Below are 27,103 nucleotides of genomic sequence, written 5' to 3' on the forward strand. Positions count from 1 at the left end.
AGTGTGACAGCTACAGTGTAGGCTTACAGAAATATTAACTTGAATATATGAGGGGTCCGTTCATAAGTGTGATAACCGGGCAGAAGAAATTGTTCTGAACTCTGTTGGTACGTGTTTTCAAACTCTAGTTTCTCCTGGCAGATGGAAGAGTGTTTACCGGGGTGAGAGGGGGTTTTGGTTACATTGGCCGCTGTCCCAAGGCGGTGGGAAATGTAGACAGAGTTAGTGGAAGGAAGGCTGGTGGGGAAAGGGGTATGGAGTAAACAATAGGTAGAGATAGAGCCCAAAGAGAGAGAGAGAGATGGACACTTGGACAGACAAAGGAGTGATTAACGATCAGGATAGGAGAGTGAATAGTATTGATGGGAACTGTTAATTGTTAAAAAGGGGTTGTGTGTAATAGTAGACTATGTTAGAACAGGGCCTGGGTTGTGGAGGTTAGGCGAAAGTGGGTACTGCAGATGCTGGAGATTAGAGTCAGGATTACAGTGGTGCTGGAAAAGCACAGCAGGTCAGGCAGCATCCAAGAAACAGGAAAATCGACGTTTCAGGCAAAAGCCCTTCATTAGGAAGGTTAATGTCGGGTCATGGGAGAAGCTGAAGCCCTAAAGTTGTTGAATTTGATATTGTGTCCAGGAGGCTGTCAAGTTCCAAAGTGGAAAATGAGGTTAGTAAGTTTTGAGAAGATTTGTAGCTCAGGTTGAGGTTCTGGATGTAGGTTTGCTCGCTGAGCTGGAAGGTTCATTTCCAGATATTTTGTCACCCTACTAGGTAACATCTTCAGTGGGCCTCCGAGCAAAGCACTCTTGATAATTCCTGCTTTCTATTTATATGTTTGGGTTTCTTTGGGTTGATGATGTCATTCCCTGTGGTGATGTCATTTCCTGTTATTTTTCTCAGGGGGTGGTAGATAGGTCGAACTTGATGTGTTTGTTGATAGATTTCCGGTTGGAATGCCATGCTTCTAAGAATTCTCGTGCATGTCTCTGTTTGGCTTATCTGAGAATGGATGTGTTTTCCCAGTCGAAGTGGTGTCCTTCCTGATCCGTATGTGAGGATACTAGTGAGAGAGAGTCATGTCGTTTTGTGACACGTTGATGTTCATGTATCCTGGTGGCTGTTTGTCCAATGTATGTTTGTTACGTCCTTGCACAGTATTTTGTAAATTACATTAGTTTTGCTTGTTGTCTGTATAGGGTCTTTCAAGTTCATTAGCTGCTGTTTTAGTGTGTTGGTGGGTTTGTGGGCTACCATGATGTCAAGGGGTCTGAGTAGTCTGGCAGTCATTTCTGAAATGTCTTTGATGTAGGGGAGAGTGGCTAGGGTTTCTGGACATGTTTTGTCTGCTTGTTTGGGTTTGTTGCTGAAAAATCTGCGACTGTGTTCATTGGGTACCCATTCTTTTTGAATACAGGGTATAGATGATTTTCTTCTGCTCTGCATAGTTCCTCTGTGCTGCAGTGTGTGGTTGCTCATTGGAATAATGTTCTGATACAGCTTCATTTGTGGATGTTGGGGTGATTGCTTCTGTAGTTCAATATTTGGTCCGTATGTGTTGCTTTCCTGTAGACACTGGTTTGAATTTCTCCATTAGGTAAAAACAATGATTGCAGCTGCTGGAAACCAGATTCTGGATTAGTGGTGCTGGAAGAGCACCGCAGTTCAGTCAGCATCCGAGGAGCAGTAAAATCAATGTTTCAGGAAAAAGTCCTTCACCAGGAATAAAGGCAGAGAGCCTGAAGGGTGGAGAGATAAGCTAGAGGAAGGTGGGGGTGGGGAGAAAGTAGCATAGAGTACAATAGGTGAGTGGGGAGGGGATGAAGGTGATAGGTCGGGGGCGGGGGGAGGGTGGAGTGGATAGGTGGAAAAGAAGATAGGCAGGTAGGACAAGTCATGGGGACAGTGCTGAGCTGGAAGTTTGGAACTGGGGTGAGGTGGGGGAAGGGGAAATGAGGAAACTGTTGAAGTCCACATTGATGCCCTGGGGTTGAAGTGTTCCGAGGCGGAAGATGAGACGTTCTTCCTTCAGGCGTCTGGTGGTGAGGGAGCGGTGGTGAAGGAGGCCCAGGACCTCCATGTCCTCGGCAGATTGGGAGGGGGAGTTGAAATGTTGGGCCACAGGGCGGTGTGGTTGATTGGTGCGAGTGTCCCAGAGATGTTCACTAAAGCGTTCTCCTAGGAGGCGTCCAGTCTCCCCAATGTAGAGGAGACCACATCGGGAGCAACTGATACAATAAGTGATATTAGTGGGTGTGCAGGGAAAACTTTGGATGTGGAAGGCTCCTTTAGGGCCTTGGATGGAGGTGAGGGAGGAGGTGTGGGCGCAGGTTTTGCAGTTCCTGGGAAGATGCCAGGATGGGAGGGTGGGTTGTAGGGGGGCGTAGACCTGACCAGGTAGTCATGGAGGGAACGGTCTTTGCGGAAGGCGGAAAGGGGTGGGGAGGGAAATATATCCCTGGTGGTGGGGTCTTTTTGGAGGTGGCGGAAATGTCGGCAGATGATTTGGTTTATGCGCAGGTTGGTAGGGTGGAAGGTGAGCACCAGGGGCGTTCTGTCCTTGTTACGGTTAGAGGGGTAGGGTCTGAGGGCGGAGGTGCAGGATGTGGACGAGATGCATTGGAGGGCATCTTTAACCACGTGGGAAGGGAAATTGCGGTCTCTAAAGAAGGAGGCCATCTGGTGTGTTCTGTGGTGGAACTGGTCCTCCTGGGAGCAGATATGGCGGAAGCGGAGGAATTGGGAATACGGGATGGCATTTTTGCAAGAGGTAGGGTGGGAAGAGGTGTAATCCAGGTAGCTGTGGGAGTCGGTGGGTTTGTAAAAAATGTCAGTGTCAAGTCGGTCGTCATTAATGGAGATGGAGAGGTCCAGGAAGGGGAAGGAGGTGTCAGAGATGGTCCAGGTAAATTTAAGGTCAAGGTGGAATGTGTTGGTGAAGTTGATGAATTGCTCAACCTCCTTGCGGGAGCACGAGGTGGCGCCAATGCAGTCATCAATGTAGCGGAGGAAGAGGTGGGGAGTGGTGCCGGTGTAATTACGGAAGATCGACTGTTCTACGTAGCCAACAAAGAGACAGGCATAGCTGGGGCCCATACGTGTGCCCATGGCTACCCCTTTGGTCTGGAGGAAGTGGGAGGATTCGAAGGAGAAATTGTTAAGGGTGAGGACCAGTTCGGCCAAACGAATGAGAGTGTTAGTGGAAGGGTACTGTTGGGGACGTTGGGAGAGGAAAAAACAGAGGGCTTGGAGGCCCTGGTCATGGCGGATGGAGGTGTAGAGGGATTGGATATCCATGGTGAAGATGAGGTGTTTGGGGGCACCCCCACCCTCCTCTAGCTTATCTCTCCACGCTTCAGGCTCTCTGCCTTTATTCCTGATGAAGGGCTTTTGCCCGAAATGTCAATTTTACTGCTCCTTGGATGCTGCCTGAACTGCTGTGCTCTTCCAGCACCACTAATCCAGAATGAATTTCCCCATTGTCTGTTCGCTGTACTGTGACATCTAGGAATGGCAGTTTGTTGTTGTTATCCTCCCTTTTAGTGAATTTTATGCCAGTAAAGGTATTATTGATAGTCTTGAAGATTTCCTCTAATTCTAGGACAAGCCAAACAGAGACAGGCACGAAAATTCCGAGGAGCATGGCATTCCAACCGGAACTCCATCAACAAAACATTGAGTTAAACCCCATCTAGCACCCCTGAAAAAAAGAACAGGAAATTACATCACCACAGGAAATGACATCACCAACCCAAAGAAATCCAAACATCTAAATGAAAAGCAGGAATTATCAACAGTGCTTTGCCCGGAGTCCCACTGAAGATGTTACCTAGTAGGGTGACGAAACGTCTGGAAATGAACCTTCCAGCTGAGCGAGCAAACCTACATCCGGAAAATGAGGTGCTGTTCTTCCAGCTTGTGCTGAGCTGCACTGGAGGACTGCAGTAAGCCTGCGAAAGAGATGTTGACCAGGGAACAGGATGGTGTGTTGACGTGGCAGGCAACTAGTAGCTCAGTCTTTTTTGCGGACAGAACGTAGGTGTTCTGCGAAGTGGTCACCCAGTCTATGCTTTTTTCCCAATGTAGAGGAGACCACATTGTGAGCACTGAATGCTGCTGAGCTTTTCCAGCAATTCACTTTTTGTTTCTGATTTCTTGCATCTGCAGTTCTTTTGGCTTTTTATTCAGTTAGGACTATAATCACTGGAGTTTATAAGAGTGCGGGGCAATCTTAGAGAAACTTAAAATTTTAGGAGGACTCGGCAGAATAGATGCAGGAAGGGTGTTCTCAAATATGGAGTTGGGGCAGAGTTTAAGGATGTGGGGTGGATCATTTTAGACTAGATTAGACTCCCTAGAGTATTGAAACAGGCCCTTCAGCCCAAAATGTCACACTGACCCTCCGAAGAGAAACCCACCGAGACCGATTTCCCTCTGACTGATGCACCTAACACTATGGGCAATTTAGCATGGCCAATTCACCTGACCGGCACATCTTTGGACTGTGGGAGGAAACTGGAAAATCTGGAGGAAACCCACGCAGATACGGGGAGAATGTGCAAACTCCACACAGACAGTCACCTGAGGCTGGAATCGGACCCGGGGCCCTGGCGCTGTGAGGCAGCAGTGCTAACCACTGAGCCATCATGCCACCCTAAAGATCACTAAGATGAAAAATTTCTTCATCCGGAGAATGTGAGCCTGTGGAATTCTCTTCCACAGAAAGTAGATGAGGCTAAAACGCATTGTTTTCAAGAGTTAAGAATTCATCTAATCTCTTAAGAGTTTGAAATAGTTCTTACGGCTAAAGAGATGAAAGATTATGGGGAGAAAGCAGGAACAGGATATTGAGTTGGATGGTCAGCCATAATCAAATGAATACCAGAGCAGGCTCAAAGGGCCGAATGGTCTACTCCTTCTATTTTCTGTGTTTCATTGTCATTCTAGTTGGTTTATGACTGCCCCTTAGGGAAAGAAATCAGCCATCCTTACCTGTTGGAGCCAACATGTAACTCCAGACCCTTAGCAATTTGGTTGATTCGTAAATGCCCTCTGAAATGGCTTAGAGAGGCAAGGCAACAAATTCTGACTCTGCTATACAAGGATAAAAGGATTTGTGCTCTTGATCACATCCAGTTTGTAACCCAGACAAACAAAGCTGAGACCAGACAAAAGGAAAACAATCATTTGTGGCAAGAAGTCTTTGTGTGATGCACAATCTAGATAAAAAGCAGGTAACGAAACACAAAATTGCTCATATGAGTGCTAAAGATTGACTTTATTTGATATGATGTTCTGATTGTGACCTTGAACTTTTAACGGGTATTCAGAGTATCCTTCAGGTGCGACAACAAAAGCAATGTTGCAGATTACTCATTTACAACTGCACAGTATTATTATGAATTGCAATTGAAAGCAATTAAGTAATCACTGTTAATCTTATTTTAAAAGCACCTGAGGAAATTAAAATAAATCTTCAAGAAAACCTGTAAGGATTCAAGTTAACTGCTGTCTCTCACTAAGTGCAAACTATTTCAATTAACTGTTTTGAAAAAGAAACTAAACACACAGAGCAGTGTGATAATGATCCACAGAAAAAGCAGTCACTCAGTTCAAAGATTTATCAATCCTCTGCAGACGTTGCCAATACTTCTTGAGGAAAAGATGAATTAGGTATATAGGAAGAACAAAACTGCTCATAATAATAACAATACCTTATACTTATATAGCTCCTTTAACATAATAAAACTTCCCAGGCGCTTTACAGGAGAGATACAGAATTTGACACTGAGCCACATGTCAGTTGATCTAAAGCTTGATAAAAGGTAGTTTGGAAAAAGTGTTTTAAAGGAGAAAATGAGTGTGTAGAAAGATAGAAAAGTATAGGATAGGCACTCCAGAGCTTAGGGCATGGGTAAGGAAGTCATAGAATTGTAGAGATGTACAGCATGGAAACAGACCCTTCTGTCCAACTCGTCCATGCTGACCTAATCTAGTCCCATTTGCCAGCACTTGGCCCATATCTCTCTAAACCCTTTCTATTCATATACCCATCCAGATGCCTTTTAATTGCTGCAAATGCACCAGCCTCCACCACTTCCTCTGGCAGCTCATTCCATACACACATCACCCTTTGCGTGAAAACATTGCTGCTACCAATGTTGCAGAGATTAACGTCGGCCTGCTCAAGAAGCCAGGTTTGGAGCAGCACAAATATCTCAGAGTGTTGTAGGGCTGGCTTTAATGTGCAGGTAGGGTGCTTTTGAGTGCTAGCCTTTAACTTTCAAACCAGGAGACGTGAGTAAAATCTGTTTCACTCAGAGGGCATTGGGAACCTGGATGTCACTGCCTGTGGGAGTGGTAGACTATATCTCAGAATCCGTACAATGTGGAATGAGGCCATTCAGTCCATTGATTCTGCGCCAACCTTCCGAAGAGCATCCCACCTATACCTAGTACCTCCTATCCAATCCACTATGGCCAATCCACCCGAACTTGCTATTCTTTGGACTATGGGATGAAACCAGAGTGCCCGGCAGAAACCCACGCAGACACGGGGAAAATATGCAAACTCCACACAAACAGTCACCCAAGGCTGGAATTGAACCCAGATCCCTGAAGCTGTGAGGCAGTAGTGCTGACCATTGAGCCACCTTGCCACCCATTTATGACTGGTCCCACTTCAATGCTTTTCCCTGTAGCCCTGCCAAATTTTCCTCATGAATGTATGATTTTACCAGGCGCAGTAGTACAATGGTAGGACATCAGGGAAGAGTTCATTTTTTCTTGCTATCTAATTCTGTTTCCAATTCTTCAATTTCCTTTAGGAAGGCTCTTTTCTTGGAGATGGACACCATGCTCCGTTGCACCTTCTGCTCTGCGTCAAAGATTGCGGAGAGCTCCATGGTTATATTATCTATCTTCTCTTCAATCTCTTCCAGGTCCAGTTCTGATTTGGATTTGAAGAAAATTCTGCAAAAACATATGAATTTAATTTTACAGCTGCCATGCATTTTTTTTCAATTAATGAAGCTAAAAAAAAAACACAAAAAATAGGAGAAGGAGTAAGCCTTTCAGCCTTCGAACCTGCTCCACCATCTAGTATGATCATGGCTGTTCATCTGACTCAATCCCATGTTCCTGTTTTCCCTCCATCACCTTTGATCCCTTCAGCCCATGAACATTTTGCTTCAGTGGTCAGCACTGCTGCCTCACAGTGCCAGAGACCCGGATTCAATTCCAGCCTTGGGCAACTGTCTGTGTGGAGTCTGACTCGTTCTGAAGGCTTCCCTCTGGTTTACATTAGCTAGCACTCTATTGTCAAGATTTCACAATGTATAGATCACGATTCTGAATTAGTCAAGACCATGAGGCGATAACCAAATTTAGTTCCATTTCATAGAATCCCTCGAGTATGGAAACAGGCCATTTAGCCCAACAGGTCCACACTGACCCTCTGAAGAGTAACCCACCCTGACCCATTCCCCAACCCTATTACTTTATGTTTTCCCTGACTAACCAACACACCCCTGAACACTGTGGACAATTTACCATGGCCAATTCACCTATGCTCCACATCTTTGGATTGTGGAAGGAAACCGGAGCACCCGGAGGAAACCTGCACAGGAGGTGCAAACTCCACACAGACGGTCACCCGAGGCTGGTATCAAACCCAGACCCCTGGCACTGTGAGACAGCAGTGCTAACCGCTGGACAACCATGCTCCAAATGATATTCTAATAGAACAGCACTTATCACAGCCATGGACTGAGAAATATGCCGTAGTAATGGAATGGATGAAAAGTATAATGATAACTGGTTAGAAACATAGGTTTTTTGATTATTAAGTATAACTCATTCTGTAGCACGTACATAGACATTTAAAAACATTTAAAAGATATAGATACATTTACCATTTTAAATTGATAAATTCTATTGCAAATAGCAGAAAAAATGTGCCAAAGGTGACACACATATGCTGGTAATTAAATTAAGGTTCAGCACAGATAAAAAGAATTGTAAACAATAGTCGCTAAAAGAAAGTCCAGAAAGACAAATGGCAACAACCTGGGCATGCAAGTAAAATGTTAATTACAGAAGAAATACTGGAATCACCCAACTGATAACAACAAAATTCATATCACCTGAATACCAATAGTAACCAGGGTGAGACAATACTCAAAGGCAAAGAAATAAAATATCTTTACTGATCATTGTTTAATGAAGGATTGAAATTTCAATGTATAAGTGAGAGATGGAAGGCGTTTAAACATTGATGATACAAAATATCACAACTTCATTATCATTAAAGGCTTTCAAATATTACTCCTCAGAAGGACAAATATATCTTACAAATTCAGGGCTTTGTAGTAAAACAGCTTTAATTGTTGATGATCGTTCTACTCTTAGATATTATGGGATATTTTATTTTTGGTTATTCTAAGATATTCCTAGATATTTTTGGATATTCTTGAACTGTTATAAATAACATCAGAAAGTACTGCTCCTTAGAATGCTGAAGATACATGTAGGTAAATGTTGATATCTGTTCTGAAGAAAAGTCATACTGGACACAAATCAATCTTATTTCTCTTTCCACAGACCTGCTGAGTTTCTCCAGCACTTTTTTTCCCCCAGATTTCCAGCATTCATAGTATTTTGCTTTTATGTTAGGTTTGGCACTACATCTTTTGATAGATTTTGGCACAGCAGTGTGCTTATCTGCATAAAGTATATTACTTGTTCATTTCTTTTAATAAATTGTAAAATTAGTAAATCGGCACATGGAAGTTTTTTTGGTTACAGCAGAAATAAACCATAATCTCTTATTTTCTGTAGAGAACAATCCTGGACTCTGAAAATACCTGGGATATTTATAGCATAGCTAAGCATTATTAAAATTAAGCAGGCTAGTTGGAGGACAGTGACAATCTCAGGCAACTGCTTCTTCTGTTCAAACTCAAATCTTTAAATATTTGTGAAACTGACCAGCATGAACTCAGCAGCAGAATTTAGTTAAAAAATAAGTTCGTTCTAAAAATACTTAAAAAGCTATAAATCACTTCAGAAAGAGACATTAAATGTTTTAAGATCTTTTGAAGACTAATTCCTTGTTCCAATGGTGGCTTATTAAGGGATACACCAAATTATAATAAGATGTAGGAATATTCTATAATAAACTTGTGTTCACATTGTTCCAAATGATTTATTGTAAGAATGTATTCTGAATAAAGAAAATACTGAGTACTTATTGATATAGTTTAATATTTATCCAGACATTTCACAACGTATGTAAAGCTCTAAAAGTAATAGGATGCACATGTTAGTGAGTGCATTGATCCCTTACCCATTGTCCTTCTGTATTTCACTCTCGCTCTGCAGACATTCCTTTATTATGTCAGCTTGTTGGTTTTTCGATGGTGTCCCAGTTGTCTTGCTGTTCCAAGCTTCTGTGCGCTGCTGCAATTGCTGAAAAATACACATTGATCCATTTAGAAAGCACATGTTCTCAGTGAAGATTCTTAAAGATGAATCCAAATTGGAAGTCTTCCGATGAATTTATAAACTCCCTCCATAAATTTTCTTCTATACATTTGCCATTTTCGGTTACCTCACACTTTCCACTTAGATTTTGATGTCTGAGATTTTGGAATTTAAGTGCGCTGAACATATGCATTTACCACACAGTCAGCAACACTAATCACAAAAGAGTTGTTATTTATTACGTTACTGAGTCTTTATAGGTTCTTGCTATGTGCAAAATATTTAACACTCAAACAGTCACTGCATTTCAAAGTACTTATTCATATGCAAAGAACATTGTGATGATTCTGAGGGCAATTGGTTGCAAGTCTTTACTTCCTTACTCTGATTGCTTTAGACAATTGTGGAGCTCAAAATTTCTCTAAATCAAGGAAAGAGTCAAACTAACAATGCACTATCTATATACTTAGAGGAAAAAAGTCAACAACTAATACCTCTGCAAACATTGTTAAGGCTTGTGAATCCTTCATATCGAAATTCAGTAAATCAGAAATTGCATCAGTATAGATTTCCAGGTCGAATTCTTTTTGGAATAATTTGTTTGATGTCGGGGCTCTTGGCTTACGTGCATTCATAGGAGGCAGAATCTGGAATCTGATGAAGAACATGTCTTCGAACAAAGTCTTCAACGCCTGAGATTAGAACACAGGAGGCATTTAATTTCAGATTTACTTGCTTGGGGAGAATGCAACAATCAATAAAGTGATTGCCTTTACTGTTCAACCTTTAATTTTTCAGGGAATGTAGGTGTCACTGTCCTTCAATTGAGGGGCAGGATGGGGCATTTTCAGAGGGCAGTTAAGAGGCAACCGCATTCCCTGGAGGAAAGCCAGTAAAAATCTGTGAATGATACATTTCCATTCCAACCTCACCTTGTAGACTTCAAAATGGAGCTGCAATAAGATCATTACTGAGTATTACTGTTTTTTCTTGTTGGGCTGCTGTGGATTTGGACTCATGGGCAAGATCACACAAAGATGGTTGATTTCCATCCATAAAGGACATTAGTGAACCGAATGGGGTTTTCTTTCAAACAGCAGTTGATAAAACCATAGAGTTCGAATCACTAATTGAAATTAAATTCCAGCAGTCACCATGGTGAGATTTTAACCGGTGCCTCCAGAGCTTGGCATCTGGATTACTAGTCCAATTACTTCACCACTGTGCCACCATCACCCTGAAAGGTGTTGTTATAACACGATGATTCTTTTTCTTTATCTGTTCATGGAATTTGGGCTTTGCGGCTGAACTAGCATTCATTACCAATTCCTCTTTTCCCATGAACTGAGGACTTGTTCAGCCATTTCAGAAGGCAGTTCAGTGTCAACCACATTGCTCTGGATCTGGAGGCCAGACTAAGTAATAGAACAAAGAAGAAGAACAAAGAAAATTTACAGCCCAGGAACAGGCCCTTTGGCCCTCCAAGCCCGAGCCGATCCAAATGTACTGTCTAAACCTGTTGGTCAATTCCTAAGCATCTGTATGCCTCTGCTCCCCACCTACTCATGCATCTGTCCGGATGCATCTTAAATGAATCTACCGTGGCTGCCTCTACCACCTCTGCTGGCAACGCGTTCCAAACGCCCACCACCCTCTGTGTGAAGTACTTGCCGTGTGTATCCCCCTTAAATTTTCCACCTCTCACCTTGAAAGTATGATCTCTGGTTAGTGAATCCTTCACCCTGGGAAAAAGCTTGTCTCTATCTACCCTGTCTATACCCTTCATGATTTTGTAAACCTCAATCAGGTCCCCCCTCAATCTCCTTTCTAGTGAAAATAAACCTAACCTACTCAACCTCTCTTCATAGCTAGCACCTTCCATACCAGGCAACATCCTCATAAACCTTCTCTGCACCCTCTCCAAAGTATCCACGTCCTTTTGGTAATATGGCGACCAGAACTGTACACAATATTCTAAATGCGGCCGAACCAATGTCTTGTTCAATTTTAACATGACTTGCCAGCTCTTATACTCAATGCCACGTCCAATGAAGGCAAGCATACTATACACCTTCTTGACCACTCTATCCAACTGTGCAGCAACCTTCAGGGTACAATGGACCTGCACTCCCAGATCTCTCTGCTCATCAACTTGTCCTAAGGATCTTCCATTCATTGTATAATTCGTTCTAGAATTAGACTTGCCTAAATGCATCACTTCACATTTGTCTGGATTGAAAGCCACCTTTTCGCCCAACTCTTCAATCTATCTATATCCTCCTGTATTTTCTGACAGTCCCTTATACTTTCTGCTACTCCACCAATCTTTGTGTCATCTGCAAACTTGCTGATCATACCAACAGTGCCCTCTTCTAGATCATTTATGTATATTGCAAACAACAGTGGACCCAATACTGACCCCTGTGGGACACCACTGGTCACCTTTCTCCATTTTGAGAAACTCCCTTCAACTACTACTCTCTGTCTTCTGTTGCTCAACCAGTTCTTTATCCACCTAGCTAGAACACCCTGCACACCATGTGACTTCATTTCTCCATTAGTCTACCATGGGGAACCTTATCAAATGCCTTACTAAAGTCCATGTATATGACATCAACAGCCCTTCCTTCATCTATCAACTTGGTCATTTCCTCGAAGAACTCTATTAAGTTGGTAAGGCACGATCTCCCCCGCACAAAACTATGTTGCCTGATACTGATAAGCTCATTCTTTTCTAAATATAAATAGATCCTATCTCTTAGTACCCTCTCCAGCAACTTCCCCACCACTGATGTCAGGTTCACTGGTCTGTAGTTACCCGGAATATCCCTACTACCCTTCTTGTACAAGGGGACAACATGAGCAACCTTCCAGTCCTCCGGCACATCACCTGTATTTAAGGATGCCACAAAAATATCTGTCAGGCCCCAGCTATTTTCAATCTCACCTCCCTCAGCAACCTGGGATAGATCCCATCTGGTCCTGGTGATTTGTCCACCTTAATAATCTCTAGCATACCCAACACATCTTCCCTACTTATGCCAACGTGATCCAGACTAATCAAACTTCTATCTCTAATCTCAAGATTCATCATGTTCCTCTCCTCAGTGAACACTGATGCAAGGTAATCATTCAGAATCTCACCCATTCTCTCAGGTTTGGCACACAACCTTCCTTCATTATCTTTTAGTGGACCAATCCTTTCTTTAGTTACCCATTTGCTTCTTATATAAGAATAAAATGCTTTGGGATTTTCCTTAATTCTGCTTGCTAAAGCTATTTCATTACCCCTTTTAGCCCGCTTGATTCCTTGTTTAAAACTTGTTCTACTCTTCTGAAATTCATCCAGGGCCCGTTCTGTTCTTAGCTGCCTAGACCTTATGTACGCTTCCTTTCTCCTCTTGGCTAGTCGTACAATTTCTGCTGTCATCCATGGTTCACGAATCTTGCCCTTCCTATCCTTTGCCTTCAACGGGACATGTCTATCCTGCACTGCCGTTAACCTATCTTTGAAAGCCTCCCACATCTCAAATGTGGACTTTCCTTCAAACAGCTGTGTCCAATCCACATTTCGCAGCTCCTGCCTAATTTTGATATAATTGGCCTTGGCCCAGTTTAGTACTCTTCCCTGAGGACCACTCTCTTCTTTATGAGTATTCTAAAACTTACAGCATTGTGGTCACCGTTCCCAAAGAAATCCCCCACCACAACTTCTACCACTTGCCCTGGCTCGTTCCCCAGTACCAGGTCCAATATGGCCCCTTCCCTCGTCGGACTATTGACATACAGCTCTAGAAAACTCTCCTGCATGCTTCGTACAAATTCTATCCCATCCAGACCTCTGACACTAAGTGTATCCCAGTCAATGTTGGGAAAATTAAAATCTCCCATCACCACTACCCTATTGCCTCTACATCTTTCCATATTCTGTTTACCTATTTGTTCTTCTACCTCACGCTCACTGTTGGGAGGTCTGTAATACAGCCACAACAATGTAACTGCACCCTTCTTATTTCTCAGCTCCACCCATAATGCCTCAGTACCCAAGACCTCCATAGTGTCCTCCTTTAGCATAGCCATGATATCATCCCTGACCAGCAATGCAACTCCACCCCCCCCTCTTTTACTTCCCTCCCTGTCCTGTCTGAAACGTCTATATCCTGGAACATTTAGTTGCCAATCATCATGCCCTTCCTTCAACCAAGTCTCTGTGATTGCAATAATGTCATACTCCCAGGCACCAATCCAAGCCCTAAGTCCATCTGCCTTACACACTATACTCCTTGCATTAAAGTAGATGCATTTCAGGCCACCAGTTCTTTTGTGCTCATCTGCTCTCTGCCTATTCTTCCCTTTATTAATATTATCTTCACAATTCTTACGGTCTCCAGTCTCCATCTCGCTGCCTACTCGTTTTCTCTTCTGGTTTCCAGTCCCCTGCCACATTAGTTTAATGAACGTGGATTTCCTTCCCAAAAGGACATTAGTAAACCAGATTTTTTTTATTTATAATGATGGTAACATAGTTGCTATTAGGCAATTTTTAAATTCTAGGTTGTGGTGATTGGAATGAGGTTGACCGGGTGGATCTCATTGAATATGAGATCTTTGATTGGGGCTGTTAACTTGGACTAATCAGGGAACCCTAGTTCACAGACATACACAGGAGTTTCAGGGATTCTCCTCGTTGCAGGAATTGGCTCTGAGCTAGCTGGTTAGAGTCCATGCACCGTACACATGTAAATAACGAGTGACTTGGCAATGGGAAGCTGGCCTCCATGCAGTTATTTCATTTTTTTTTTACTAAATTGAAAATTTTATTATCTACTGACAAGGGATTCAAACCTATGTTCCCTAGAACATTAGACTGGAGCTTTGGATTACTAATCCAGTGACATTACTGCTATATTACTGGCTCCCCTTTCCTCCAACATTACCTGGTGAAAGAGCTGAAGGAACAGAGGATTGGAGTCATCACTGAGCTCATCTGTGGCAAGGTGAGACAGACAGTGCACCAGAAGGACCGAGAAGGTACCCACAGATGCCAGCTGTTGTCTTCGTATAAACAATATTTTCTGAGAATGCTGAAAGAAAAAGTTTTGAACGTCACTTCATAGTCTTTGATGCTACATTTAGGTTATGAATTTAAGAAAATAGCATTTATTCTGTTTCTGCCTGTATTTTCTAATAAGCAAGGCTAACCCAATTTCTACTGAGTTGACACTAGAAGAACAATTCAACATTATCTTAAGATCAGCTTCGGAGAAACTGTTCCTGCTGCATCAACTGGAGTATTCCTCATCTTTCAATACCTGATAGACAATGTGTGTGACAGCATCAATTGTGGGTATGTCTGTCCACTAGATCATCATGAATTGGGCTAGGATCACATATCAACAATAAAGGAAGATTGGTCTGATTTATTCCTGTTAGATCAAAATCAGGTTTTAACACCATAGTAACTCTGGCCAAAAGTGTGTTATATCCATTGAGAAAATTGACAAGTAATGTAAATAGTTTGTCAGAGAATCTTTGCTATTATCTTTACCCCGTTTTTCTAATCAACCTGTTCGGAGACATTATTACACACCACCGGAGCAGGTGAGACTTGAACTCAGGTCTCTCAGTCTAGGGGTATGGACACTACTGCTGTACCACAAGACGGCATTTTCACTATTGTACAGAGATTTCCCTCAACTGCAAATTTGAACATTAAGGAGTTTTACCATACAATTTTGTGTCAGATAGCAGTATTTAAAATTTAGCAAAAGAAAAATTACTTCCTTTGTGTCTTTTCCTGATACATGATGCTTATATTTAACATGGACTGGATATTTGTGGCTCATGGTTCTACTGACCACAGTAGAATTTTCTCTTCCAGTTTCCTGTGGCACTGATCCCACCGGGAGCTTTTGAGGTCAGCTGGTAGGAACTCCAAAAGGACCTGTGGGCGCCAGAGTAACTATGGGCACATCTCCAGTGCCCACCCACACATTGCTTCCAAAATCTTTGGTACCTGGTTATTACTGACCAGGAATGCCCAGAATGCTTCCCACGACCTGAAATTATACCTTTTAACCCCACAAGAGCACAAGCTTCAGAAACATGCTTTTTCATTGTGGATTATTACTCCATCCCTTGTACAGAGCTTTACCCATCGTGCCGTACCCCACAACCCCTAACTCCACTGCTCCTCCCTGCCCCCCAGGTACACTGTTGCCCATTTGGAGGCTGGTACATCTCAGTCATCTCTGAGTTACCATGTGGGAGCCCCCAACATAGTAGGTCTGTGTCCCTAGATCACTCGAGTCTGATCACTGACACTATTGACTTTGTAAGGGATGGGATGAGGTTTCATCCCCTCTCAATTCCTGTTCATAAAGACACAAGTTTCACTGAACTACATACCTGATAAAAAAAGGAATTGCGGAAAGCATTGTGCGTGTAATTGTTAGCCGGCAAACTTGAGGCGAGAAGGATACCGATCTCCGGAGCCTTTAGAGAAATGTGAACACATTATTCTTCAGTTAGAGTAACAGCTAGCAATGATTACAGCAATTTTAACTTAAAGAGCCAGATAGAAGGTTTGTGGCACTCATTCACCCTTAGTTTAAGATGTCATCTCGCATTGTCCCACTGTTCAATAGACTATAAAATTGGACAGGGTCTAAAACCAACATCCTATCAATGCTACCCTGATCAATGACCCCCACATTCTATGAATAAAAAGAGGGAGTAATTGTTATTTTACCTACAGGAGAACAGAGCTAGTTATGGGGGGGGGGGGGGGAGGGGGAGGGGGTTGATGTTGGCATAAATAACAATGTAAAATGTTCTAAAGAGTAAGAAAAGGTTTGAGAAAAGTACAAGGTCAAGTATGAAATATTGATTTGGTTTTCTTTACCATTGCTTTTGGAAATTGTTACTAAATGGATCCTGTTCTCTGTATTTATGCATGGAGCTTTGTTTGTAAGAGGATGGAGACTGTGGTGTCTGGTGCTTACGCAGGTTTTAATTTAAAAAAGGCATATTAACTCAGCAAACAGGACTTAAACAATGCCAAGGCTAAACTTAAAAGAACCATAGAATTTTATGAAAAAGACCATGCAGTTGTCACACATCACAGTATTTGCCAATCTTAATTTTTCAGTTGGAACTAATTCCGTTTACTAATTTTATCTTAATGTCCTTATATATTCTTCCTTTTCAACTATCATATTTCACTTAGTAATGATGTTATAGGCTCTGTTTCAATATTAGGCTGTAATGCATTCCATGTTATAAAACTCCTATACATAAAAATATTTTGAACTCCCCCTTTTGTTCTCCTCAGTCTATGCCACCTTGCTTAACCAATATAAGTAATCAATGATGTAAGTATATGATGCATTTATTTGAAAGTTTGGATTTTGAACTAGTGGCATGTGGGTTTGAGATGATGTGCCTGGAGGGGTGTAATGATTAACTTGTAGCTACTTCTGAAGCTATGGTGATTACTTGTGGAAGAAAAACTGAGAGAAATAGTTGTTGGAGGTTAATCGGCATTTGTTTATATTTGGAGAGTTATGCACTAGAAGGGTAGGGATTGATGTTTTTTTCTTTTGATTAGGGGCAACATTCATAACTTGAAGAAAGGTTTTGGGTTTCACTTTGGCAGGTTTTGCAGAAATCTTGGCTGAATCTGGATGTGAAATCAGTTGCTCTGAAGAAAGGGATGTAGTTTAGAACGGTTAAGAAGTTGGTTATCTCAGTGTAAGAAATTTAGTTTAAATATTTCAGACCAGAAATGTTTAGTTTCAAACCTGAAGGGATTATTTGAAGCAAAGAAAGTTTAAGCATATTTGTCGGAGGCTCTAAGAAGGGGCTATCAGATTCTCCAGTTGGAAATTGAAGCCAAAGTTATAATAGAATTGATAGAGAAAGAAATTCTCTGTGGTGCAAGTTGTATAAAGGAGTGTTCTTGGGATTAATGGAATTGCAGTTTACTGCATGTTTTGAAATCTTTAAACTTGTCTTATATGTAAATAGTTTGGCTTATTCTATTTTAGCATAATTTCTTTTGCATAATAAACTTCTGTTTATTGTCAAAACCAAATCTGTAACATTGTCTGCTTGTGATGCAGTGAAAGACTACCTCAGTAAAACAAAAGAACAAAATATGATCAATCATGCCAGATTGTAGTGCCAGATCCGACATGTCCACTAATAATATTTGCTGAGATCATAACAAATCTCTCAGCATTTGTCCCTTTCATCAGTTTGGAAACCATTATTAATCTTAGCTTTCCCTGTCTCAGTGAAAGAAATCCCATAAGCAACTGAACATGAAGACCGAGGAAGATGAATTAGTTTCGTTTTTGAAATCTTATAAGGAAGGAATGAATTTTGAATAAAAATTGCATCAGAAGCTCTTACATTGATTGATCTCTTCACTAGCTGGGCTACAAAGATTCCAAACCGATAGACAACCAGCTCGGGCACAGAAACCATCTCAAGGGACACTGGCACAAGTCTTCCTTCACATGTCCACTGGGCATCTGTAATATCCATGTATGGTCTGTCTGCTTCTGGAACTAAACAATACCTGATCTCAATTGACAAAAGTATGATTCCCAAAAATGTATTTAATCAGAAAGTACAAGTTCAAGGTCAAAATTTTTAGTTTGCACAAACAATATTCTGGTTAAGCTCTGTAGTTTCACTGTACCTGTAAATATTTCTGAAGATATGTTGATTACTTGGAAAAATACATAAACAATTTTCGAGAGAGAGTTCTTGGAAGTTAATAGGAAATTGAAAGTTTTTAATGAGTGAACAAAGTAAACGGTTGTGCATTACAAGGTTAGGGATTGGGGAAACATTCACAACTTGAATCATTTATTAAGTCAATGTACCTTGGTATTTGGCCTCTGTTTGTGTTGTGTTCCGCGGATGGCCATTCTCTTGCCAAAGCTCTTCTGTTTTTGGATTTGTTTTCAGTTGCTCATTGATTTCCTTGAGGAGCTTAATGAGTGGAGATTGGGATAACAGCTTGCCCTTGTCTTTCTCTGCAAGATTGAAAAGATCTACGATTGAGTCAGTATCACAGGGACACAGTGATATGGAATTCCCATATTACTCTTCAAATAAACCTCTGGATCAGGTGGATTGATTTATCCAGATTGGTTGAGTTCTGCTTTTGTTTCTTTTTCCAATCAGTACTGTCTAGATGGCATGCTCTCAACCTTATACCCCCTTCCCCTAGGCCGATTTCTCATTTATCACATGTCTCATTGTAGATTGGCCAGCATCACATTGTCTTTAAATTAAAAGTGCTACATAAATGCAAGGTACTGTTGTGTCTGCCAAGCCTTTTCTTTAAGCCCATCTTCTGCTTTGAACACAAGGTGGCACAAACAAAAGAGCTGGATGTTCACATCTGTTAAAGGTATCAACAACCTTGAATTTAGACTTTCACATTGTACATGATGGCTGTGAGCTAGTAGGAGCCACTTTGACGGTATCAGTTGCGAGAATGGCACCAGATTAGTTGCACGGAAGTTGGGTCATGCTGGACTGGAGAGCAATGGTATATTCAGCCTGAATGATGATACAAGATAAAGCTGTAGATGGACATGGGATCAATGGAGTTGGAAAACCATATTGGATAAATTACACATTCAGACCACCAAGCATATTCAATATTTAACTACTGAAGGTAAAGAGATGGGAAAATAATAGAAGTTGAAAAAAGTCCAGTGCTTACCATGATATGCTACAAGATTCAAAGTGTCTGGAGATAGAATGATGTTCTTGTTAGTCTCTAACAGGCCTATTAACTGTTTGAGAAGAGGAAGCATCTTTTGAGTGGTCAAATATGGAGCCTCATACAATTCTCCCTTGGCTCCATGTCCAATCAGCTGGTAGTCTCCAAAACAGTAGAGCTTCCCAGAAAGAATATCCTAAAGTGGAAACGTATAAGAGATAAGAATCAATAATTACCTAAGCCTAATGATTGTTCTCCATGGTCAACCAAGCAAAGTTATCTGGTGTGTGTGAAATATTCACCCTCTATTTAGAAACATTGCTTTTCCAGACAAGATATTTTTTTAAAAATCCTAATAATGTGCTGTCACGCAGTTGATTCAAGGAAGGTAAAAGCATAGTTTAGGTTTAACAATCTATTGTAGAAGATAGTGAAAGTAGGAATTGAATTGTTATGGGAGACTGTGGGGGTCTGACTAATAATAAATTCAAGAATGGGTTGGATCAATAATGTGAGAAAAAATTAGTAGTGTGATTGAGAGGTATCATGAGACACTGTGTTGTTTATAAGTTGGGACTGACTGGATGGACCACAAAGACTTCTCCCTCTCCTGGAAGCACACATTCCTGTGGATAATGCACCAACTGTCATACCAATAAATGAGCTGTGCTTACCTTGGCTCCCAAAGCACACAGCTCAGCCAAGTCTCGGAGGTGTTCCAGCCTGATGCAGGCAATCTCAAGACCGGTCCACCTGCTCATCATGCTTTTGTGAAAGTCTTGAGTGAGAAGCATTTTCACCTTCAGGAAAGAGAGAATGGAAGATGAGCTACTAATTCAAACAATTAAATGGGTGAAAATCAAAGGAAACTTCATCCACTCTCAGGAACAAGCCAAATTTGGTGAGGACTTGACTCACATTTGTGTGCGTTAAAATGAACTAGAACAGATGTAGGGCAGCACGATAGCTCACTGCTGCCTCACAGTGCCAGGGACCTGAGTTCGATTCCCGCCTTGAGTGACTGTCTGTGAGGAGTTTGCACTTTTTCCCCATGTCTGCATGGGTTTCCTCTGGGTGCTTTGCTTTCCTCCAACAATCCCAAAATGTGCAGGTCAGGCAAATTGGCCATGCTAAATTGCCCATAGTGTTAGTCAGGGGTAAATATAGGACAGGGGAATGGGTCTGGGTCGGTTACTTTTCAGAGGGTCGGTGTGGGCATGTTGGGTCAAATGGCCTGTTTCCATACTGTAGGGAATCTAATCTAAACCAATCAGATGAGGGGAAGTTAGTTGGTATAAGTAATGAGATTTTGAATCCTCACTGTGATGAGATCAAGGACAGAGGTTTCCGGAAGCAGCAGTGATCCGACTGGGAGAGACTCTAGTCTGGCAGGTGAAAGGACTGAGGACTGCATTACGTGGCTGCCATCAGGGTTACCATCTTATTCAGGATGATGGCCCATTGCCAAGGGCTGCTGGTCAAAAGAGAGAACCAGTAGCCTGGCTGTCTCAGCAGCATCCCCACTGCTGGTGGCCAGTGATGGGGCTGCACCTGGAGAATGAAAGCACATTGATTGTTGTGTACTTTTAAGATAGGTTAGTGGGATTTGTGCATGCCACTGTCAGTCATGTTGGCCCCTGTGAAGTAGAATAAGGTGGAAAGATATTTCAAAATGCCTCCACTTGAGGAAACATTGTTTCAACATTTGCCCAATCAAGGCCCCCTTCAGAATCTTATACATTTCAACAAATTTGGCCCTCATTCTGCTAAACTCTAATGAATGACATTCCTGATGTATGCCCAAAATGTCGACTCTCCTGCTCCTCAGATGCTGCCTGACCTGCTATGCTTTTCAAGCGCCACACATTTCAACTCCAATGACTAAAGGCCTGACAACCTCTGAACTTGTTCAATAATGGCTTCAAAATAGAGTCGGTGCCGTAGCAAGCCACAAACTCTGACATTTGACCAGTTGCAGTTTTCATAGTGACCTACTTGGTTTGTTTTCAATGTCACCACATTATTTTAGTTTTAAATTTTTATCTGCTTGCCTTCTCATCTTGTTAAGGTTGTATATCTCAGAATTATTTCAACATTGAGAAGGCTGTTCAGCCCACCATGCCTGTACGAGCCCTCTAAAAGAACCATGCGCTTAATCACAATCCTCTGCTTTCTACCCTATAGCCCTCCAACTTTTTCCTTTTCAAATAAAATCCAAATCTAGTATAAAAATCACTACTGATTCTGTTCCCACTTCGTTTACAGGCAGCATGTTCCAGATAATCAAAATGGAATTAAGAAACAATGTCTTGGGAATCTCTATAAGGCACCATTGCAGAGAAATACCATTCACATTGTTTGGCTGGAGAAATCAACTGCTTAAATAGTTAATGAGTAGGATGCTTTTAAATTAATAAATGGTGACTATGAAAAAACAAACTGGATTTGATGCATCCAGCATGGATTAGAATTGCTCACCTGTTGGTGCCTCAGTCTGAAAGTTTCTTGCTGGTCAATATATTCCTGCAGTTGACCCCTTAGATGAACCTCTTCTTGACGCATCTTTTGAGTAAACTGTTTGACCTTCTCGATGAAGGTGTGAGACATGGCTAAATACAGAAGCTGCTGCTCCACCTCTTCCTTATCCACTACAGATTGAAGAACACAGGATAACATCTTTAAGAACAGCGATTGGTAGATACAACAAAGAGTGAGGAGATAAGCAAAGGTTCTGCAGTTATAGAACATAGAACAGTACAGCACAGGAACATGCCCTATGGCCGACCGTGTCTGTGCCAACCATGATACCATTCTAAACTATAGTCATCTGCCTTCTGTTACGAAGATGTGGGTGAACTACACCTTTTAAGAGAGTTAAAAGTGTTCTTACTAAGACACAATACTCCAGCTACTGGAGTAGCTGGTTGCCTGGAAACAACAAAAAACAGATTCGAATTAGGCCAATCAATCCCCGAAAAAAATACCAATTTCCAATCAAGTTTGAGTATATTGACAACCTTAAAAGCCTATGACACAATCCAATGCTCTGAGGTAGAAGACCGGGGAAAAGTTGAACAGTTGGGAGGAGAACTAGTGGGTAAAAGACTGTCTGAAAAATAGCTCTCTTAAAAGTACCTTTTTCAATAGTAACCTGTGATGCAGAAATTCCTAAGAAGAAGAAAATAAGACACATGAAGATCCAAATAGAAGAACCGAAAGCTGTGTGGTTTTGAGATAACAAGTGTTGTTTTGTAAATCTTAATTGGGAGTTTTATTGGACGAATATTATAGAAGGGAAGGTAAAAGACAGGTTAGAGTAAGGACTTGTTGTAATAGTTATAAGTTAATTATTCTCTGTTATACTTTAAGAGATAAAGTGTGCATCAGCGCTGAAGTGGCATCACTGACTCTGGAGATCCCAGATCTACCCAGAGAATTTGGTTACTTCTGCCCCCTCCTGGAGTGAATCTTCCCCAAACATCAGATAAAAGTGAAATACTGCGATGCTGGAAATTTTAAGTAAAAACAGAAAATGCTGCAGAGACCCAACAGGTCTGGCAGTGTCTGTGGAAAGAGGAACAGAGTTAACATTTGGAGTCCGTCGTGAGTCTTCTTCAGTAGTTTCTGTTTTAATATTGTAATTATCAACCACAGCAGAGAGGTCTGTAGACTTTAGATTGTTGATTCATACACTGTCTCATGGATTCCCTCTTATGACAGAAAAAGGGCAGAGTAAAAGGGCATCATGGAGGTAAAAAGGCCTTTAAAGTGTGGATGTGGGAACAGAATTAAATACCTAGAGAAATTGTCTCCACAGTTTGGAAATATTTGGAGCTGGGAGATGGAATGAAAGCTTAGGAAGAAAGACTTGATGGAAAGCTGAATGTAGACAGCAGCTGTCACAGGGTTTACCTTGAGAAATCAGAAACAAAATGTCTACCGGCATCAAGGATGCAAGCTGCGACTCCTGTGTGCATCTGCGTTGGGCTTCACTTTGTGCACAGTCTCGCAACGAGTCAATGATATCATCAAAGGCCACCATGTTCTTCTCAACCTTCGGAAATCCAGATAATTAGATTGAGACCTGCTACACACTCTATAGAGAAACAGAATAGTCAAAGCAGGAAACAGTTGATCTGCTGGGTGCTCCACAGAGTGCACCTTGGGTCTGAAGAAACAACATCTCAAGTTCATTTGTCTGGTTCCAAAAAAGATGAAATAATCTTACTGACTAGTAACTGGATACAAGTGATTATTTTCATTTGACAAGAGGATGTGGGTTTTGCTGCCCACCTAATTGCCCTTAGTTAAGAGTCAACTGCAACCAGGCAAGGATGGCATATTGTCTTCCTTAAAGGGCATTAACAAACCAGATGATATTTTTAACAATTAATGGCAGTTTCATCATCATTACACAGACCAGCTTCAGACTGATAAATTGAATTTAAATTCCACAAACTGCTGTGAGTGGATTTGAACTCACATCCTCAGAACATTAGTAGGTGCCTCTGGATTGCTAATCCAGTGATGTCACCAGCACACCATTGTCTCTCCGTTAAGGACTGCTCAGTAAAAGTGAAACAAAGTCTTTTTAGACCATTATGTATGGAAAACTGAAGTTATTGATCATGGGTAAATCAATTAAATGTCCTTTATGTACTGAGTTGCAGTTTAACGTTTATATAGAGATGTAATGTGACACACAGGATTTTAATTTAGTTCATGAAAGAGATGCATACAAGTGTCAGTTTGTGATGACTAATTAGGTATGTAAAGGCCGAAGATATTGAATTGCAAGCTCTTTGAGTGACCGAGCAAACATTATCAGGTGTGATTGTAATACTAAGGATATGTTTACGTCTGACTGCAATGTTGTATATTTAATAAACTAATGACCTGATTCCATTATTCAAGGGCTTTTTTGTAGATCTCACTTTAATGACAATGTACCTTCATGAATTTGCAATCAGCTTTGGTGTCAGATACCTCCTGCAGCAAACCCTTCAAAGCGACATACAGATCTTCCTCTTTCTGTCGCTGATATTGCCAATTATCTTGCCTATAACGGAGTTCCTCTTCAAGGACATCGAGCTGAACAGAAACACAAATGTCACCATCAATTTGGAGCACTGAGTCTTCCTGTAGAATTGAAGCTGTGAACATTTTCAGGATGATATACCTGGCACTTCCACCTCTGCAGTCAGGTTTTGAACCCAGCCAGCATGAGAAGCTGTTTTCAGTATTTTACCCACGCAGTCCCCATTCAATTTCCCTAATCTGACACTCATTGCTGATATTACACATGAAACCTGTTGAGCAACATCATGGGAAATGGATAAATGTTATAGTGGTGCTGTAGGCTACCACACTTTTGAGGGGAGGCTGAAGTACTTTAATGGCAGAATGAATATAAACAGGAATAGGACATTCAACTCCTCAAGCTTGTTCCACAGTTCATTACATTATGTTTAATTGGCATCTCAACTCGATTTACCTATTTTTATGACAGATTGAGTTAACAAAATTTCTGTTGGTCCCCAGCATTCCCAGACTTTAATGAGAAGCTGTTTTAAATTTCCACTACCCTTCGCGAAAAGGTGATTACACGCCGTAGCTGTAAGCCAGTTATTAAACTTCCTTATTTTGTTTGCCCCCACCACAGAAACGAGCTAAATAGTTGCATGGTATCTTCAATATTAAATCCCTTTATCATGTATATACCTCATTTAGATTACCTGTCCACCAACAGATGTATGCAATATCTAATGTGAGAATGACACAGGAATGACCAACATAGAAGAAGATCCATTCATCCAGCATGAAATCCCATAGAAATGGCTTTAGAAATACACACCTCATGTAAGAAAAGTAGCATTACTCAGTTTGTCACCCCAAGGATACAAATACAACAGCATGTGCCTTTCTTCCAGTGAATAATGACAAAACGGAAACATTTACACTTATTATTCCATGAGACCATGTTCCCAGAGGGCAGCAATGGTCACAGGGTTGATATCTGGTTAGAAATATAGTTTTGATTGAGAAATAAATATAATGGATGAGGCAAATACACATAGATATTAAAAGCTTTTAAAGATAAAGATTTTTGTCAGAATTAACCATGAAAATGTCTATCACAGCCAGCAGAAAAATTATAATGGGGACATGGAAACACAACTTATATGCTATTAACTAAATTAATGCACAGCACAGACAATAATAAAGTATAAATGGTATTTAGTCACTAAAAATGAGATATTGAAAGACAAATAGTAACATCATACCTGGGCATAAAAAGTAAAATGGTAATTATGGAAGAAATACTTGAAACAGCCACTGATAAGAATGCCAAAGATCCTTATCATGTTAGAAAGATTCAATGAAGAGTTCATTTAAGATGAAAAGACGAAAGGGAGAGATGAAAGGAGTGTACAGTAAATATTGACTATGTGAAAGTTCACAACTTCATAAATGAATCTTCACAGAACAATAAAGTAATAAGAATAAAAAACTGGTGGCTTAGTGCTGAGCTCTGCTGCCTCTGAGCGCCAGGGACCCGGGTCCAATCCCTGCCTCGGGTAGCTGTCTGTGTGGAGTTTGCACATTCTCCCCGTGTCTGGGTGGGTTTCCTCCGGGTGCTCCGGTTTCCTCCCACAGTCCAAAGACGTGCTGGTCAGGTGAATTGGCCATGCTAAATTGCTCATAGTGTTAGGTGCATTAGTCAGGGGGTAATAGAGGGTAGGGTAATGGGTGTGGGTGGGTTACTCTTCGGAGGGTTCAGTATGGACTTGTTGGGCTGAAGGGCCTGTAGGGAATCTAATAAAAAAAGACAGCATCAAATGAAAGTGGAAGAAAACTACACAGAGGGAGACATCACTTTTGCAAAGCAGGAGAAATCAAGCTAATGTAACAAAGAAACAAATACACGACCTTGCTGGAAAAGCTCAGCAGGTCTGGCAGCAGTTGAGAGATACACCTGACAGTTTCACTTCTGCAGGCTGGTATTGATCCCAGCTAGCAGAACTCAACTGGAAACATTAACTCTGATTTCTCTCCAAGATTCTGCCGGCTTGCAGAGCTTTTCTAGCAATTTCTGTTTTTGTTTCTGTTTTTGATTTGCAGCATCTGCAGTTCTTTCGGTTTTTGTTTTATCTAAAATAGAATTCTTCAGTGAAATTTTAGAAATATTAGAGGACCTCAGATAACACTTCTCAAAGTATTTTCTCCCACAGGGAGGAGATATCATCCTCGCTCAGAACTTTAAGGTAAAACTTTACTTCATGATGAATATTCTTAGCTATTGTTAAATATTTTTCTTAGCTATTATTATAATCCTATATGTTTTTAGGTGCACTTGAATCATTAAAAGTAACATCAAACTATTACATGCAGTATTACATCTTTTGATTGTTTTTGGCATAGCAATATATTTGTACACATGAAACATGTTACTTGTTAATTTCTGTTAATAACATGCTAAAGTTAATAAATTATCTCATTTATGTTTGTGTTGCAACTAATGCCATATATACTTCTTTACGTTGGAAATCTATGTGCTGAAGCAATAAAAATTGGACCTTAAAGTATCTGGGATGTTTATAACAAAATGAATGATTATTAAAATGAAGCAGGCTATTGAGAAGATGGTTACATTCCTGGGTCACTTCTTTTCCTTTAGGATGGTTATATAAATCTTACAAATCCACAACTTTAAACCTTTGGAAAATTGACAAGCTTGAACTCAGCAGATAGAAGTTTTCAAGGAAATATTCCTGATCTAAGTTCGCTCCAAAATAAAACTGTAAATCACATCAGAGGCTATGTTGGAGATAACTATACAACAGTACAGCCTGATTATCTGCCAACATGGGTGGCACA

The 27,103-nt window shown here is 41.1% G+C and overlaps 2 protein-coding genes across 2 annotated transcripts in view; both read right to left on the reverse strand.

The window, feature by feature from the left end:
- Positions 1–6,673: 6,673 nt before the first annotated feature.
- LOC122540626 (uncharacterized) lies at positions 6,674–20,020 on the reverse strand. Its single transcript, XM_043676598.2, has 9 exons — positions 19,900–20,020; positions 19,226–19,421; positions 18,375–18,527; positions 17,896–18,053; positions 15,889–15,975; positions 14,418–14,564; positions 9,975–10,172; positions 9,344–9,465; positions 6,674–6,969 (listed from the first exon to the last, which is right to left on the reverse strand). Exons 1-9 carry the CDS (start codon positions 20,017–20,019, stop codon positions 6,774–6,776), a joined length of 1,377 nt encoding a protein of 458 aa, XP_043532533.2. The 5' UTR covers position 20,020; the 3' UTR covers positions 6,674–6,773.
- Positions 20,021–20,638: 618 nt separating this feature from the next.
- Positions 20,639–27,103, reverse strand: part of LOC122540546 (uncharacterized) — a 56,320-nt gene continuing 49,855 nt past the window's right edge. The window contains exons 22-25 of the mRNA XM_043676412.2: positions 24,176–24,316; positions 23,138–23,279; positions 21,704–21,873; positions 20,639–20,776 (exon numbers count right to left, since the gene is read on the reverse strand). Of these exons, the coding sequence (XP_043532347.2) occupies positions 20,639–20,776; positions 21,704–21,873; positions 23,138–23,279; positions 24,176–24,316 (591 nt within the window). The remainder of the gene's footprint in view (positions 20,777–21,703; positions 21,874–23,137; positions 23,280–24,175; positions 24,317–27,103) is intronic.

The sequence above is a fragment of the Chiloscyllium plagiosum genome, unplaced genomic scaffold (genome assembly GCF_037043375.1).
Source record: "Chiloscyllium plagiosum isolate Xiang-an unplaced genomic scaffold, Cpla_swu_hap1 HiC_scaffold_29, whole genome shotgun sequence".
Taxonomy (NCBI): Eukaryota; Metazoa; Chordata; class Chondrichthyes; order Orectolobiformes; family Hemiscylliidae; genus Chiloscyllium; species Chiloscyllium plagiosum.

Coding starts and splice junctions, on each gene's coding strand:
- LOC122540626 (XM_043676598.2), bottom strand. CDS start 20,019: ATGCTTCTCACTCAAGACTTTCACAAAAGCATGATGAGCAGGTGGACC. Junction 18,054..18,374: donor AACAGAGGCCAAATACCAAG/GTACATTGACTT, acceptor GGTATTGTTTAG/TTCCAGAAGCAGACAGACCA. Junction 10,173..14,417: donor TCCTTCAGCTCTTTCACCAG/GTAATGTTGGAG, acceptor TTCTAATCTCAG/GCGTTGAAGACTTTGTTCGA.